The sequence below is a fragment of the Neopelma chrysocephalum genome, unplaced genomic scaffold (genome assembly GCF_003984885.1).
Source record: "Neopelma chrysocephalum unplaced genomic scaffold, ASM398488v2 Primary Assembly neopelma1_22, whole genome shotgun sequence".
NCBI classification, from domain to species: Eukaryota; Metazoa; Chordata; class Aves; order Passeriformes; family Pipridae; genus Neopelma; species Neopelma chrysocephalum.
This window is the reverse complement of record NW_020897689.1, coordinates 10178397-10196419: the sequence shown is the minus strand read 5'-3', so window position 1 is coordinate 10196419 and position 18023 is coordinate 10178397. Positions and strand designations below refer to the sequence as shown.

General features: G+C 39.7%; 1 protein-coding gene across 5 annotated transcripts in view; it reads left to right on the top strand.

Annotated features, from left to right (window-relative positions):
• SULF1 (sulfatase 1) overlaps positions 1 to 18023 on the top strand; it is a 122755-nt gene that overhangs the window by 54629 nt on the left and 50103 nt on the right. For 3 of the 5 annotated variants that reach the window (XM_027698064.1, XM_027697897.1, XM_027697728.1), the window contains 3 exons: positions 3769 to 3828; positions 4149 to 4382; positions 9871 to 10110. In XM_027698064.1, the coding sequence (XP_027553865.1) occupies positions 4211 to 4382; positions 9871 to 10110 (412 nt within the window). In that variant the 5' untranslated portion in view covers positions 3769 to 3828; positions 4149 to 4210. Of the gene's footprint in view, positions 1 to 2497; positions 2554 to 3254; positions 3289 to 3768; positions 3829 to 4148; positions 4383 to 9870; positions 10111 to 18023 lie in introns of those variants that run through there. The other 2 variants (XM_027697816.1, XM_027697983.1) reach the window with 2 other exon arrangements.

The window sequence follows — 18023 nt, the reverse complement described above, 5'->3', positions numbered from 1 at the left end:
CACCACTGTTTCCTTTATTGGCCATAATCGATCCATTTTTGTTTCTAATGAAAGGCCACTAGAGCAGTGGGCCTTAACCTATGACTTTGGATAATGTGATGTCCACAATGTTCATGCTCGAAAGAAAACACCAACACCATGGTACAGAGAAGATAAAGTTGTTTGCCCTTTGTTACCCCTTCATCATGAATTACTGATGTGGGTCATTGCACAGCACATAGTACTGGGGATGGACATATGTCCAGTGTACTCACTCATTATCCCAAAGTTTGATTTCAGATTTACAAACAAGAAATCTGTTTATGTAAACCAGATTCCCTGTGCAAGGTTATGTGGAAGCCACATTTGTAGAATATTAAATATAATAAGTCCATATATCTTTAAAGCCTATAATGGAGTATTCTTGTGGATGCTCAGTGCCCTCTTTCATAAAAAAAGTGTATGATTCTGGACAGACTTTTACTGGCCAAACACAAAATGGCATTTTAAGTGAACAGAGTAAAAATGTGGACATGAAAAGAAAGTGGAAAATGCTCTTTTTTGAATACTGTCTGTCTTTTGATGTCTTCCAAATTAAGCACTTTCAGTCAATGCACTGAAAAATCTTGAACAGTTCTTGATCAAAATGAGTATAAAATCTGCAGTTTCAAAAGATATTGTTCTACCTTTTGCTTTTCTTCTTAGTTACTGCACAATACTCTCTTAACAGACCTAGAAATAAAGTCCCTGTAATTTTTATGCCACATTACACGAGTGGCACTGCAGCCTTTCTTTGCAGTGCCCTGCCAATGTAATTCAAGTTTTGTGAGTAATTAATTCTCCATGCCAACAAGTCCTTGAACTGTCTGTTATAATACTAGCAGCATAGAAACAACTAAAGATTGGAGTTTTCTGATTTTATCCCTTGAAAGGTGATTGCAAACTATGAATTTCTTCTCCTGTGGGGAAAAAAAAAAAAAGAATGACAGAAAGAAAAAATTATATCCAGATGATGAAAAATAGTTTCTTTGGATTTCTCTGGTTTCCTTTATTTGCTAACTGCATTTCTGTTGTCACAGGTATCTTATATAGGAAAAATATACTTTAAATTTCACCAATAACACTTGTTTATTTGGCTAGAGTAAAGCATTTTATAGTACCATCTTGATTTCTGAACACTGTGCAAAAAACGTTTGTTTGTCTCCCCATGTAAAATTGAAAAGGTCCTTTTTAGAATTTCTCCTATTTTTATCTGTTTCTCAAGACAAATTGCAGTGTCTGCAAGGGCTCTTATAGGCTACCAGCCATGTATCCACCGCGAATGTTGCAGCCTTGTCTTCCCCATCAAGCTGTCGAGCCTGTATTTGGACAGTTTTCTTTACTTCATTTCCTTCTAGGACTGGGAAGCAGGCCGTACAAGAAAAAGTTGTCAAAGATTACTTCTTAATAAAGATTTGCCATATGCAAAACTGAAATATGAGCAACAAAATGTGGCATTACTGTGCTCTTGTGCAAGAACCATTCAGTGAAACTTGAATAATTTATTTTATATGTGTAGATCCATCCTGATAGTTTCCTTTATCCATCAATAAGAAAAAATTACAGTTGGAAAAGAAACCTTCCCACTGTTTTTTCTAGAAAAAACTTGCCAAAGGTGGCTCCAACTTTCTACAGGAAAAGGATTTTTTTTAAAACTAAATAATATAGACCAGAGAGGGTGAAAATGAAGAATACTTGTTAATGTTCATTTGGATTAGTGTAAATTTTATTAGCACTAAGGTGTAATTGTCAGAAACTTGGAGTTTCATATGGTGGGGGATTATTCAAACATGTTGGTGCCAATGTTTGCTCAGCGCAGTCAGAATGACTGCACTTTCTGGGTCAGCATTATCTGTAAAACTTTGCTGTACCATACAACTCAGGTAAGAAACTAAACACTAAGTCTCACTTCACGTAGGCTTTTGTGCTTTGTGATATGAGTCAAAGTTTCACCATTTAAAGATCAGACATTTAGAGACCTTGTATTTCTGCTTTTGCACCAAGAGCATATGCTATCTGGTGTCTGTCAGAAGAAGGTTGACTTCTCCAGTAACCCTGATCTTCAGGGCTTTTGTCAGTTTTCATGTGACTTAAGAACAAATACATGGAAATTGAACTATTTTTAAAAGTCTGTCCAGACAAATTACAGACTTCCAGTTACTTATCTGAATGTTGTGTAATCACTAAAATAGCATTTAAGGTTTAATGGTGATCCCCTGTATTGACTTTGCAGTGCTGTAATGTTAGTGTAAGGCTGGAGTGTTTGTTGGTGCAGAGACAATGAAAGACAAGATTTCTTTGCCACAGATGCTTGGATTTTCCTTTTAAAGACATTCACACTCTTCTGGTGTAATTACAGCCTGCCAGAGTGAGGAGCATGAAACTGTTTAGCTTGTGAAGCTTAAAATAAAAGGTGTATGTGGAAACAAGAACACGATCCTTCTTCTAGCAGTCCAGCACCAAGTCCCATCCCCTCCCTCTCCTGTGGCTTCTTCCCCTGAAATTTAGAGCATCTTCCTATTAGCGCATTTTTAGGTGAGTGGTGGGGCCCTTTTTGTCTTCTGTCTTGCTCTCATTAAATTATTTCTGCTTATTAATCTGTTTGCAGTTCATGTTGCATGTCTGAATATGAAGTCTCAGGTGTGGGTGCACAGATCTCCTCGTGATTTATGCTCCATTATGCTAATTATATAAGGCGCACCCCAGTTCCCATGCAGTCTTTCCCTTGGGCGGAATTCTTGATTGTTCTTGGGCTTGGGTGGTTTTTTGAGGTTTTTTTAATTGACCGATATCACCGTGCTTTATCCATAGTCCCACAATAAAAACAGGACAAACGTATGTGGCAGGTCAATACCCTGGAGGGAACAGGCATGACTCCATGGTTTCCTTCCCTCCCCCTTCCTTTTTGCCCCCAGATATTCCCTCCCTTCCCTTGTGTTACAGAACCGCTTTGCAGAGCTTCAGTCAGAAATGCCAAAAATGTTAAAGTATAAGTGGCTGCCCCTTCCTCCCCAGACCAATCAGTCATTTTCAGTCACAGGTTTAAAACTGCTGCAGCAAAGCCAAGCCTCTGTTCTTGCAGCAGGTCTTACAAAAGCAAGGCTGTTTGACTGACAGGCACGGGGTGAGGGTTCTAATAACATACTGAGCCAAGTCAGGAAGTGGAGTATCGAGGACGAGACTGTGGCAGAGGTACTGTGCATTATGGATGAGGCACTCAGGTCTGTCGTTGATTGACTGAGGGATGGTTGCGCTCCTTCACAATGCTGGGTAAGATCATATGGACTGTCACTTAATATGAGCTTTCTTGTCAGTGGGAAGATGACTTTTCATGTAGTGATCCAATGCAGATTGCAAATGAGAGCCATGCTCTCCCCTCTGCTTTTTAAGGGTTTAGTCACTTATGCAGGTGAGTTAAAATAGCTTTATTGCTTGCCAGGTGTCATACTCTGGAATTAACTCTTATTCTCAGAATCTCACTATAAATCTGACTATAAATGTTGGAAAAGCAGCTGTATCTGATGACGTGAGATGTATGTCCTTTATCTCTAGCAGCCAAGGTACCACCTAACCCCTGCATAGGTATGGTATTAAATTAAGTAGGAGAGCTAGGGGGAATGCAATTTTTTCTCTACTCTTTTCTTTCAGGACAGGAAAAGAAGGTGTAACAAACATTTCTGCAGACTTTGAAGCACAGCCACAGTACTGAGGTCTCTGACTGACAAGCCTTCTGCTTTCTTCTTTTCACAGGGCTCCTCCTACAGATGTTCTGAACACGTCTGCATCCCGGCAATTTTTTACTGCACCCAGGTACTGAATATATGGAACAAGCTGCATAAAAAGAAGCGTGGGGTGTAGGAGAAGGAGCACTGTGAGGAGTATACCAGAAGTCATGCCTACTAAATGCAGGCAATGGCATGACTTCAAGCAAAAATTTTTTGAGAAAGCATAGTTGCAGAATGAGTGAGTTTATTCCTAGAAAATGACAGAATAAACCTCTTATTCAACAATATAGCTTATAATCATGTTAAATGGTATGTGTCAGACTTGACTTCCCTAAGTGTCATCCTTTCACTGTATGACTGGAAGTTTATTTATTGCTTGAACGGAATTTCTTTTTGTTCCTACAGGCTCGAAAACTAGAGCTCAGACACTTCTGGATCAGTCTTTTCATTGAAATACTGGAACTACTATGAAGTCTTCTTGGTTTGCACTCATCTTGGCAGTGCTCAGTACTGAATTGCTAACAAGTCAGTGTTCCACCATCAAGTCCCCAAGATTCAGAGGACGTGTGCAGCAGGAGCGAAAAAATATCAGACCAAATATCATCCTTGTACTCACAGATGATCAAGATGTGGAGCTAGGTGAGAAATAATTGTTATTTGCTACTACGTTTTGTCATGTGTCTTGCAGTAATTTCTGCCAAGCAAAAAGTATTTTAAATTCAGAGAAGGTGCTGGTCCTGAAACAATATCAGAGTGTGGGACAAGTTTGGAAAATGAGTTAACAAATATTATTTAATGGCATTCATCACATTTAGTTATAGACTTCAGGAAGTACATGCTTATCGAAATCCACCAAGGAAGGCTTTAATCACCACCACGAAAGGATTTAATAATGCATGCAAGGACATACAGGTAAAAAACTTGCATCAAAAGCCCTTTCTCACTTTATGACTTTCTGTAGCATTTAAAAATTTGAGCCTAATGAGGTCAACCTTTCCCTCAGTGCTATATAGGTATCTCTGTCGCCACATATTTGTCACAGGCATGTGTCATCTGACATGTTTATGCACATAGACAAACAGGTCTGGTTTCAGGACATAATATTTCTGTGCATTATATGAGGTATTATACATTATTGACTATTTAAAATCCATCTTTAAGACTATGCTCTATGTATAAAATATGATAGTTTTACTTCCACAAGTATACTGAATATCTGAGCACAACCTGGACATACTAGCCAGAATTGATTTTCACATATTCTTCTTAAGGTGGAAAAAGTTAAAACAATTTGGATGATGTTCCAGGAGGCCTTTGAATGTTTTCCATTAAGTAAGTTAGAAAGATATTAATGGTAGTTATGCATATAGCTGATTTTTTGGTTCACTGCTCAAAATAAAAAATCAAGGAGAGAAAGAGGATCATTTTAGGTTACCCAAGCAAATATTTTGGGTTTGGGGCTGAGATGTGAGATCAAGAAGGTGAAAAAATGACAAATTAATTTGAAATGAAATCCTGCTTTCTTAGATTTTTTTTTTAATGAAAGTCATATTTTTAACAGAAGTATAGTGAATTTCTAAACAAAATGACATATGACTTTGAAAAATAAAAATGCTTCATTCCAGGAAACTTAGAAGAGTTCATTTGTTCTAGAATCACACACTTTCAAGCAGAAAGTTGTAGACAAAAAGTGGTCTGGATCTAAAAGTGATTCTTTAGTTGCTAGCATTTTTGTATTTGCCATGATGCAATAATAATTTCACAGCTCTTCAGGGTTCTGAGAACATAATTATTAAACTATATTTTGTGACTGAGTGTTGGTGCTTTTATGCAGCAGAACTTAAAAACCAGGCCTTTAGATCTGAGCGCATCTTGTCTTTTTTTGTTTCCCAGTCTTTCAAACGTCTGCTCTGTTTAGCCATGCTGCATAATGAATAGCTGTTCCCAGCTCTATTTTTGGCCTAAAATACAGCTATTACAATAGGAATGCACTTTTTTTTGATAGAGTCATTCTGAAAAATTTTGTTAAAAGGGTCAAGTCATTTTTTCCTTTTTTGTGGTCTGAAAGAGACTGCTTTCTCCGGGGCACTGGGGAAGGTAGCTCAGCAGACACATGTCTCTGAACAGTGTTACCAACTTGCTGTCTTCAGTCTTGCAAGAAGGTTTGCAAGTGGTGAAATAAAAGGATGTGGCAAGTCACTTTGTTCATACTGGGAGCTCCTCTCTTTGAAAGGTGCTCTGAATGTTCACAGGGCATGCTGGCCCCCATTAGCAGGCAGCTGAGGCATAGCCTGGGTGTGTATGCATTCTCACTGCATTGAATAAAGACACAGGTTTCCCCTTTTCATAGATCATTTCACAGGAAACAGGATTCAGCCCCAAGACTTACTGTACTGCATTATTCACACTTTTGATAATAAATCATTCCACATATTCGAAAAATAAAGGCAAACTGTTTTCCATGTGTGAATTTTCCCCCTGCTCCTCATTGATTCCTAAGAAAAATCTTAAACTTCTCAAAGGTCATTGGGAAATAACACTTTCTGCCACAAACAGAGTAAAACTTAGGTATTGGTATCCAAAAATCACAAGACTGAAACTCTCAATATGGATTATTTGCTACTATATTCCTGATACGAACATTTCTAAAAGCTAGTCTAAACTAATACCTTAACATAAAAACATATGAGGTACATTATAGACTTCAATCAGGAAGGATTTGTCTCCAGAGCGTGTATAAACATTGAACCAAAATACTCATCTGCCTGAGAGCAAATGATATACAGAGGAGTTAGCCAAAGTAAAATTTGCAAGAGACAAGGAATGCGCATTTAGTTAGTGCTCAAAGCATAGGAATATGCACATCTTCCTATTGATCTGCACCATCCCCTTGAGTTTTGCATTCTGAGTGCAAAGAAGTTCAGCAGAGTTACTGCCTCGTTCCATTTATCAGATAAAACCCACAAATTGCTCGACAACTCCAGTCACTTCCTATCTATGCTAGGAGAAATGTGTCACAGAGGAAGGATATTGTAGATCTGGTAGATGGCAACTTACGTGGTGTGAAGCCGCCTGGCCCACAGCTCTTCAAGAAACTCAGCAGATACTTGGGCTCTAATGCTGGGAAATTAGTTCTTAAATTGTACCACCGTGCACTTTCTTCCCGCAAGATCCTGAGGGTAGAGAAATAACTATCCAATACTGAGGCAAATCGGCATCTTGCTCAAGGCAAAGCATCAGCTCCCAGAACCCAGAACTGCTTCCCTGATGGAGACAACATGCTGAGGCTTTCAGAGCAATGGCCTCACCTCCTACTGGGTTCAGGTCTGTACTCTGTTCAGTCCAGCATTTTACTCACTCTTTAGTCTCTTCCCCAGTCGTCCAGATTCTCTTTTCATTTGCACACATCAGTACCTCAAAACATGACCCCCCTAATTGCTCTTATAATACTCACTGTAAATAATATCTTGCGTGTCAGAAAGAAGTCAAAACTAATGAATGTGTTGGTAATTCCAGTGTTTCTAACCCTTGCTAACAGCCTAATGCACCATCCAGTGAAATCCATATAAACCATCCACTAAGTAGAGCTGGGTGAAGAGATCACAGCATCATCTAGATACATCACATCAGGCATAATTTGCCTGGTTTGCTTTCCATCTTCACTAGAACTAAAGCACTAAAACACATAAGCTGAAAAAATGGGGATATGTGCTGAGATCTGAGAAAGTCTATTACCTTCCTGGAGCCTTGCATACAATCCATATAAAGACAAGGTGGCTCCTAGCTATCCCTTTGTAGAGATGCCCACCTGTGATGAAAATCCCTAGCAACTTTAAGACTTGATACGAAACCTTGGTTACCAAACATATTTCTTGATAGATGAGGATAGACCGAGAAATGACACTGAATTTCTTGCCTGACAAAACTTGCTAACTTCTGTGTCCAAAGTGGCCATTCCCAGTTATGTGGTTCCCCTCAGGTGCTCCCCAATCGGTCATGGAGAACGCAAGTGTCCTGCTGACAGACAGCACCTGAGTACATATGCCCTGAAGACTGTGGGCCAGATGGTAAAGAGCACAAGCTGTGAGGAGAGCTACAGACAGCAAAGGATTATAACTCATATCAGCAAGTTTTATCTCCTACTAGTGTTTTGTTTTCCAAATGAGGAAGTCTCACCTGCTTTGAAGTGCCTATTCCAGAATTTCCAGAGGGGCTAAATCTATTATCAGTGTCAGTGAGTGCATACCTGGAGGGAAACTTAGTCATAAACAGCAGGTTTGCAAGAGCAGAGGACTGACAAGCTGGAAGAATAAGGAAGTACTCTAACAGCTACTCATTTATAATACATAGAGGCAGAAAAGTGCAGAACAGCTCTGCTGCAGTTACCATGCATTAAGGTGCCTGAATAGCGCACTTTCTGTCTGAGCACCTTGAAGCACTTTACAGCTGAGTTCTCAGTAATAAACTGTGATTTTTCAAAAATGGAAGAGTTATGGCCAAAAGAAAACAAAACAAAAAAACAAAAAAAGAAAAAGTCAGCCTGGGGTCCGAGATAAAGAGATGTAGAACAAGGACAATCTCAACAACTCAGTGAAATGCTCCCACTCAAGTAAATGGAGATGTTTTGTGCTCAGGGACCTCAGGGACTGTGCTCAGTTACTCTCCTGCTTCTCTATGTCCCTAAGTACATGGGATTCAGGAAAGCACAACTGCAGATGTTCTGCATTTGAAAAATAAGAGCTGTGAAAGAGGAAGAATCTAAAATTATGGTGACTTATATGCACAGTATTAAATGTATCCTTAAGGAGACACAGGCCCTGGCATTTCACAATGTAATGCTGAAGAGCCTACTGCCTCTTCCCTTTTTTAAACAAATATTTTTTATGCAAAAGTTTTCATATTCAGCACCAACTCCTTAACCGAAAACCAAAACAGAGCATGCTTAACTTGACTAGTAAAATAATTTGTAATATTTTACTACTTACACCTAAAGTTGAGCTTCCTTGGGAGTTTTATGGTTTTGCAGCCATCAATTGCTTTAAAATATTTTTTAATTTGATTTTCAAGCAACACAGATAAAATAATCAAGAAAAACTCTTGTTCTATCAGTGGAATCAATGGATTTAAATGTAAAACAACTACTGTCAACTGTGCAAAATTTTAAAATCAAAGAAAAAGAAAGTAGAATTCCAGAAACCATTTTTTACCATCAAAATTGTGCAAGTATTGCAATTCACAAACCTGTTTCCTGGGTACATACTGACATATCCACAGTTGACCCTCACCCTTCAATCTCTGCTCTGTTGAATAACAGAAAGAACAAACTTCGACAGCTGTCAGCAAATACTGACAGACCCTATCTGGGGCTGTTCAGCCTTTCTGCAATCAGAAATCTGCAAACCCTACCTTTCTCACCTTGCTGTTCACAAAGATGTTTTGAAGGATGCAAAAAATGTCTTTGTTCTTTAAACATTATCAATGCAGTTTCCTGACAAAGGTGCTGCATTTTGCCAATAATTTTGCATACATACTTATCCCCAAAAACTAGTTTTGAGCAGAGTGCTGTAGTATCAGAGCCAGACATGCTGATCTTGTGTCCACAGAAACTTTCCTTTAGAAAAATTACCACTTAATTCTCTCTTTCTTCTCCTTCCATCTTTCACTCCCTCCCTTACCCCATTCCTCTCTCTCTCTTCAGTCATCTGATAAAATTGAAAGAATATTAACATATTCTTTGGTAATATCAGCATTTTTCATATTTTACTGGTACATCGACTAATAATTCATTCTGTGTAAAGTACTGTTTTCTCACAGCTGCACTTGAAGAACTATTGACCTGGAAATTTGATAGAGCTTTAACACTCTATTTCTAGATTAGTCGATATTTTAACTTTGTTTTGGAGCCTGACAAAAAAGAACTCAGTCTTTCCTGAATCCTGTAAAATATTTTCGGTGATGTAATAAAAATCTGATCTTTTCTCCTAAAATTACCCAAGCTACAGAGTAGAGCACACAGATGTTCAAAGGCAAGCTAATCACTGATACTGTACTTTTAATAGCATTACAACAGTCAATATATTCAAACAATTTTTTACAGCACAGTGATGATCAAAACCTCTTTTTGCAGGGTCCTTGCAAGTGATGAATAAAACCAGAAGGATTATGGAGAATGGAGGAGCCTCTTTTATCAATGCATTTGTAACAACCCCGATGTGCTGCCCATCACGTTCCTCAATGCTGACTGGGAAGTATGTACACAACCACAACATATACACCAACAATGAAAACTGCTCTTCTCCCTCATGGCAGGCTACTCACGAGCCACGTACCTTTGCTGTGTATCTCAATAACACTGGGTATAGAACAGGTAAGAGACGATTCAACAGCAGTTCTTCGTTTAAGGTGAAGTTGACATATTCAGCAGTCAGTCTCAAATCACTGCCTGAAATGAAACTGTCTGGGTTTTGGCTGAGATAGAGTTCATGTTCTTCCTCGTAGCTGGTATAGTGTTATGGTGTGGATTTAGCACAAGAGTAATCTTGATCACTGAATCTTGATTCAGTGTGGTCACTGAAGTTTTTAGTTGTTGCTAAGTAGTGTTTATACTAACTCTAGAACTTTTCAGCTTTTCATGCCCTGACAGCAAGAAGGCTAGAGGAGCGCAAGAATTTGGGAGGGAACATGGCTGGTATAGCTGATCTGAACCAGCCAGAGGGATATTCCATACCCTATGGCATCATGCTCAGTACATAAACTGTGGGAAAAGCTGACTGGGGGCTGCTGCATGGAAACTGGCTGTATATCAATGAGTGGCGAACAACTCTATTGTGCATGACTTGGGGGTTTGGAAGTTTATTGAGGGGCTATTTCTCTCTCTCTTTTTGTTGTCTCCCTTTTCATTATCATTATTACTATTATTATATTTTATTTCAGTTGTTAAACTGTTCTTATCTCAATCCATGGATTTTACCTACTTTCCTATTCTCTCCATCCAACTGAGATGGGAGGTGGGGAGTGAGTGAGCAACTGAATGGTACTTTGTTCCTGCCTGAGGTTAAACCACAACAGAAGCAACTATTGTCCCAAATTGGTTATGCAGAGCAGAGGTTGAATGTTATGGAGAGGAAGGGTAGTACTGCCTGACGGTCCACATCTGCAGTAACAGCCATGTAAAGAAACTCAGTTGCAGTGAAGCAGCATATTTCACATTTGGATGTCCCAGGTGGAAAATAAGCTGTTGGGCAGTTACACTTACTGTGAAAGAGGTGCATTTTAGTGGCATTGTGGGTCTGAACTGGCAGTTCCAGCCGTGATTATGGTCAGTATTATGGCCTGCTTGTGGACAGCTGCTAACAGTTATGGAAGAAGATGTCAGGGCAAGGCTGGGGACTGGTGCCAAAGACCTCACAGGAGTGGAGTGCCTGTCATGGGAGCGAAACAAGGTGAATGGTATAATTTAAACTTTGCCATGGGGCGATATTTCATTTGCATTTTCTGAAAAGGAATAGAAACATGCCTTTAAGAAGGATTGTTCTACTATGCACCAATAAGATTTGATAGTTTTCTTATAAATTCCTGGTGGTTTTCTGTAGTCAGGAGATCCCTTTCCTGTCTACAAAGAAGTCTTCTTATTCCTCTCATCTGTGCTTTGGCTTGATGTAAAACCCAATTCATTTCTGCATCACCTATCCCCTAAGATTCAATTTGTAGACACGTTAGGCTCCAGCCTGACTTCCCCTTCACAAGGTACCAGAGTTGTGCGAGGTCATCAGAGTGCAATTTGTCCAGAAGTATCGTTCAGCTACAAAGACTCCCCTTTACAGGACCAGCGAGGCACAGATTTTGGTGCCAACTGCCTTCCTTACAATGTTACTGGCAGCAAAGAGATTTGTTTCTATCAGCAGCATAGGCACAAGAATGGATTGCTTTCAAAACATATAGCTGGTGAATGTCTCCATGCTGTCTGCTGGTCCTAAATCTCTTAATGCTGCTATATCCAGTGCTTCAAACTTATCTGCCTGTTTGCCATCTTTTCTTCACCACGCAGACAGTTCACTCTTTTTTCTTCCGTATCTCTGCATCTGTAGTTCTGGAGACCTTCTGCTTCCTGTGTAAAAAGTAAAACCAGACAAATCTTTAACTTCTTTGGACCCGGTGTTGGCTCTGACCCATGCACGGAATAGTACTTCAGTCTCTGTTAAGCTGGTCTCAGTGAAGTTGTCATCTGAGTACAGCGCTGCTAAACCTCTTTGAAGGCTTTGAAGAAGAAAAGGAGGGAAGAGAGAGTTGGCAATCATTGCTAGAAAAGGTGCTGCTGAATTTGACCTAAAATATAAGCTTTGTCTCATGACTTATGTCTCAGAAATCCTTTCTGCTCGATAAATGGCTGCTTCATGAAGGACCTGGCTTTCATGTTCTTAAAATTTACTATCTTATTAGTTTGTCATCTTAGCTTTGCACAACTAAATGCTTCACACGTAAACTGGACAGAGCTAGCGACAGAGCTCTGTCACTAGCCCTCTCTGCCCTTCTGGGGGTAAACACTGTTTTGGACATATCTTCTGCACTGCCTTGTATTAAGAAGGCATGTGGAGATGTCCACTGCATACAGACTAGGCCCTCTTACATTGAAAGGAAAAAGGAGTCAAAAAAAATGAAAAGAAAAAAGTCCTTTTCCAGAGGCAAGCGGAGATAACATCAGGGTAGGTGAGTTTTAACAGAAGGCAGGAAGGATTAAAAGAAAATAGAAACAAATGAAAATACTTGTATGAATCTCCAATTCTGACCAAGGTACATTGTTTGACCCAAAATACCATGGCCCCAAAGATTTACCTTTTTACTCCTTGTAAGATGAGCCTACTTTCTAATTAAGCCACAATTATTTTTTGAGGTGGTAGTTTAATTAACAGGAGATCTTATAATATATTTTTCAAGGATACTGTTGCCGTATTAAAAAGTCATCAAAAGTATGCTAGCCAGGTAATAATCTACACTTCACAGCTAGAAAGTTTAGTAAAATTATAATGACTCAAGAATACCTGGGAGTCAAAAATAATTGGGAGTGAAAATGAGGGAATTGTGGAGAGAGAGTGGCTACACCCCACACAGTCTAGTTGTGACTCTGTTTTGATGTTGCAGATGTTATGGGCACTTATCCTGTGCATTTCTACGTGTTTTGAGAGTAAATCAGTAACGCCCTCAATGGGAAACTGAGACAGAGAAAGAGCAGTGAATGACCCAGGGCAGTCACAGTCTGGTGACAGTCCTGATAAGGCACTTGACCAGAGAGCTCCAGTCTGAATGAGACAATGTACAATACCTCCAACCTGGTACTCTGAAATGATGAGAATTTAACTCCCGCTTTTTGCATGGGATCAAATTATTATATAAGTCTGTGGGAATAAAGGAGTGGGGTGGTGTTTATATAATGTCCTCACTTCTGTTTAGTCCAAATAGTTTTCAGTATCTATAAGGCACTCGCTGTCTAAACCTGCTGTAGCATTAACTAAACCCTCTGTATTGCAACTGATCACATGTGGGCAGACTGTTATGAGAGGAGTCGTGCTGAAGCCACGAGGACTCCACACAAGCACAGCAGGCCATTTAAAGAGGTCTGAAATGTGCTCTAATAAACTGCAGTTATAATTGGAGCCCACTGGGAAAACCTGGCAAAGAACAGAATGTTTTTTCTTTCCTTTTTCTAATTTACTCTTTTACTCTGATGTGACCTAAAGGCAATGCTGGATTTCATGGAAACATCCCTTTTTGAAGATTATACATTAGTGCTAAATCATAGGCAGGAACTGTGCTGGGCAGTAGCAGGGCAGGCAATATTCAGAAGCATCCCTGCCAAACCAAAATCACTTTTGCTTCTAATTATCATTTTTAAAAATCCCTAAACATTTAAAGATTGTTTCAATGTTTACAGTTTCCCTTATTCACAAGCTGTATGCTAATGCAGCAATGAGCCAACTGCACAGCTTCTTGATTGTTGAAGTCCACAAAATTGGTAACATTAAATTAGAATTTGTAGGCAGTAGCATGGAAGACACAGTAAATAGGTAGAAAGAGAAAAGAAAGAAACTTTGGAGAGTGTCAAACAGACAACACATTTGTTTTAATTACATAGGTTCAAGCTATTCATACTAGAGAGGAAAAAGAGTCACACTCAAATTTTGTGGAAATTGTGAGAAAAGCTTGAGAAGTTTTCTTTCATTTCATAGTTTTAAATGTCAGTAGATATCCCTTCAGCTACTTAGATTTAGAAATTTAATTCATAAGATTATTAGATGCAGAAGTTAGAGATTTTGCTATGTGTTTTCCATAGTGTTGGCTGGTTTGCTGTTCTTTCAGTCTTACACTTTCTTCGCCTTCTGCTGTCCTGTTCTGTTCTGTCTCAGTCCTACAACATGTAGTCTTGCCTCTCAGATGTGCCTTTTACTGTTGCCAGTTCCCACTGTGTTTCACCTACACAAACACAAAGGAAAATCCCAGGAGTGCACTACCTCAACCTTGACTTCCTCCAGTAGGAAGGGAGAATTGTGCTACATCTTAATAATTGAGAAGTAGCCAAGCATAATCTTAGTATTTTAGAAGACAAAACCATCACATGAGAACAGCAAATATCCAGAAGACATAAATATAATTAGTATTTTATTCTTAAATAATGTGTCATGCTTTGTATACTGCAGGATTTTACGTTTTTGCCAGCTTAAGTTTCATCCCTTTGCAAATATGAAAAGAAATGCAAGTTTAAAATCCTTACCCTGACTCAACATACCTACACATTCAAAGCCCTCTCTGCTTAATGTTGCTTTGTAAAATTACTACATTCAAATCCTCACTCCTCTTAGCCCTTCACAGCCAGGGTAACCGTGCAGGAGAGAATGGGAATCTGTGTTGGCTCAACAGCTGCTGACAGCCTCACAGCATCATGCCAAATGCATAATGCTCTCCCTTTATGGAATCCCACCTGAAAGAACAGGATCACCAAGTTAGGCAATTATTTGCTTTCACTTTTTCAAATTGTCTTTGGGAAGATGCATTTCCCGGTATTTTATTTCTTGCTCAAATGTATCAGCTGATTAGAAAAACATTCAAGAGTCATGCATGTGAGTGTTCTGAGGTCATTCTCCTCCTTTTGTGTCAAAAAAACGTTAGCATAGCAAAGTTAAGCAGCTCAAACATTAATTCCTAAATGGCTGCATTTGCAAAACTCAAAACTCAGGAAGTGACTTGACACCAAGATGCCCTTATCTGGTATGTTTTGACATTAGTCACAGACTTCTGTGTAGTGCTGAACAGAAATGGTCACTTGGTTGACAACTGGCTAATGTATTCAACAGTACACATCAACGTGTCCATTGACACCTGTCACTTATGGGTACATTTCTTAGTCTAATGACCAAAGAACTAATAAAACACAAAGATGACAGGAGACTGAAAGCTAAGGAGTATTTAAACTGTGCACCACTCCCTTCTGACACACAGGGACAAGTTAATCTTTCATAAAGGGAGCAAAAGCTATGCCTCTTGAAGGTGTAGGCAGACAATACATTTCCTCTGGAGGCAAAGCCAGTGTGTTTCCTGTTCACAGCCTTACAGCACAAATCACTGCCAGCACATGCTATTTTTAATCTGCATCATTTCAGTGACCTAATTTGTATCCTGCCTCATGCACCCTTTCAAAGCAGAGAGAGTGGCAGAATATGATACAGAGGTGGGAATGAGTGAGCAGAGAATGAGTCCTGGTTTTCAGATTATTTCTAAAGTGAAAATAAAAAGAAAGAGAACTCTGAGCTTTCAGGTTCTTCCTTCATTGGTACAAAAGAATCTGGGAAGCATCAGACATAATTTAATCTGTAAATATTTAAATAATTAAAAATTTTCCACACTTTTCTGAATAATTTGCACTTTAGGTCAACAAATAAAAATGTATAAATGAAAGTGAAATATGGCAAATATATGCACATAGTCCACAAAAAATGAAATGTAGAAGAAGAAAAAGGCCAAAAAGGATAACATGCAGGATTTTCTAGTTCTGTGGTATCATGTGAAGTGAAACTTTTGTTTTCTGTCCAAGACCTCATCAAAAACCACAGCCTATCTGCCTACTTATGCTTAAAGAAAAATTCTATGCTATTAAATATCATACAGAAAACCATACACTGAAAGACTTTTAGCAAGTTTATGTATTCAAGTGCTTCATTTAGGAAAATCTGGGTAGAACACTGTCTGTGGAACTATTTCATCTCTTGTTCACATGGCCAAATTATAGTCTTTAACTACATAATAACATACCACTTCTTGGAGGGTGAAATTTCATCAGTTTAAAAAGAGAGACTAGCTCTATCAAGAGGTGCTGATTCTTGATCAGCATGTTGATGATGCTGGCATCTGCAAGGATGGGGGTCTCAAATCCCCTCTGCAACACTCAACTGCTCACTTGCTGAGAAACTAGGTAAAGTGGGTTTTTATCACACACATTGGGCCAGGGATGCAGCTATAGGTTCTCAGATGTCTGATTAAAGGAAGGTACCAGTGAGACTCAGGAGTCCTTTCAGACATTGTTGTGTCCTCCCTGATGTCCAAAAGCACTTCTGGCTCCCTTCATCCTACCCTGTTAGGCAGGGTAGCAGTGTCTACTCGTGTTTTCTCATCCCAGTTTTCTGGCCCTGTAAGACATCACCTTGGCCTCTGCTCTGAGCCTTGTCCCCCTGCTTGTCTGTCCTCAAGTCATTCCCTCTCTCCCTCCTCCCTCCCTCCCTCCCTCCCCTCGCAGGTCCGGTCAGGTCTTGACAGACATGTCCTGTTCCCACTGCTTACCATTAGCGATCTCCTTTCCCAGCCTGATCAGCAAATCTGCTTCTCCCACCCCCCTTGTCAGTCAGCTTCTTTCTCCTTTCATTGTCCAGTTTCTTGGTTGACATTGCAAGTCCTGGGCCCCCAAGCCCCCACTGCTTTCCCCCCTCCCTTAGCTCTTTTGCTGGATTCCCTGCTGTTCCCCAGACTGCTTGTCCTTATCTGGTCACCTCCTGCCCTCTACATTTCAATCAACTTTCTCCCACCTACTGACACCACTCACAGGTGGACAGGGAATAATGTCCTGAGGTGTCCTGATTTCCAGCACATGCAAATCACAGGGTTTTTTTCAAAGGATTCTAATAGATGCCTCCTTGACAGGGAGCCCATCATGTCTTTGACAGAGTTTCTGCTCTCAGTGCAGAGCATGTAAGTGCTATCAAATGAAATCTCACATAATTTTTTTCAGATGTTAACCACAATTCCTTTTCCATTACTACGGTTCTCAAAGATGGCTACTGTTTGGGCTAAGAAGTTTCAAAAAATTCAGCCTTCAGCAGACACCCAGTGCGGAAAATTTAAGTCCAAGTACAAGAGAATTATAAGGAGCTAAAACAAGATCTTATAATGAGAAGTGTCAGACAACATCAATACTGGAAAGTGCTACCAGCTTGGCCGATAATACAGGCTTTGTTAAAGACATCACCCAGTCTAACAATTGCTGTATCAAGGTATGGGTTAATGCCTTTTGCAACTGCTGAGTTATAAAATGTTTAATGATCTTTTTGGTTGCAATGGTAAACCTGGCAGCAACTGGGAAAGACCCACAAAGCCGGAGAACTGCGTTTAAGTTACAAGACTGGAAACTGAGAAATCTGAATTCTTGGCAATGCCACAGGCTTCCTTCATAACTTAGGTCTAGCGGAAGGTTAACCTCTTGGTGCCTCAGTTTCCTCACCATATTTTTTTGGGGACAATGCCTATTTCATTTCCTGGGTGGTGCTGACGTACTAAGCTGGCTTTCTGCACCTCCATGACGTGATACGCTAATGCTCTGCAATTTTTCAACAGAAGGGAAAAATCAAACTTCTCAGGTTTGAATCTATGGCTTGCATAACGGGAAGAAAGTAAAGAGGAATTTACTGGAATAATTCGGAAGTTGAAGCTGTGTTGGACCTGTCCCCAGAAGCACAGAATCACTTTGTGTCAGCCCTGAAATGTCATATAAACAGTGCTTTGCAACTCCTGTAAATGGTTTCCTGACTTTGTTAAAGGAAGTGGGCTGTCTACTTAAAGCTCTTGTCTGGGTCACGGTGACTAAACCTTTCTACAGCATGCCTTCTTAGAGGTTTGGGTTTGTTTTAAATCGGAAACTTTCCCATAAGCCTCAACAAATAATAACAAGGGTAAAACATACATCCTTTGATCCATGGAAGTGCAGAGATGTCTCACTAGTAGATGTAGCCCAGTTCACCTGTA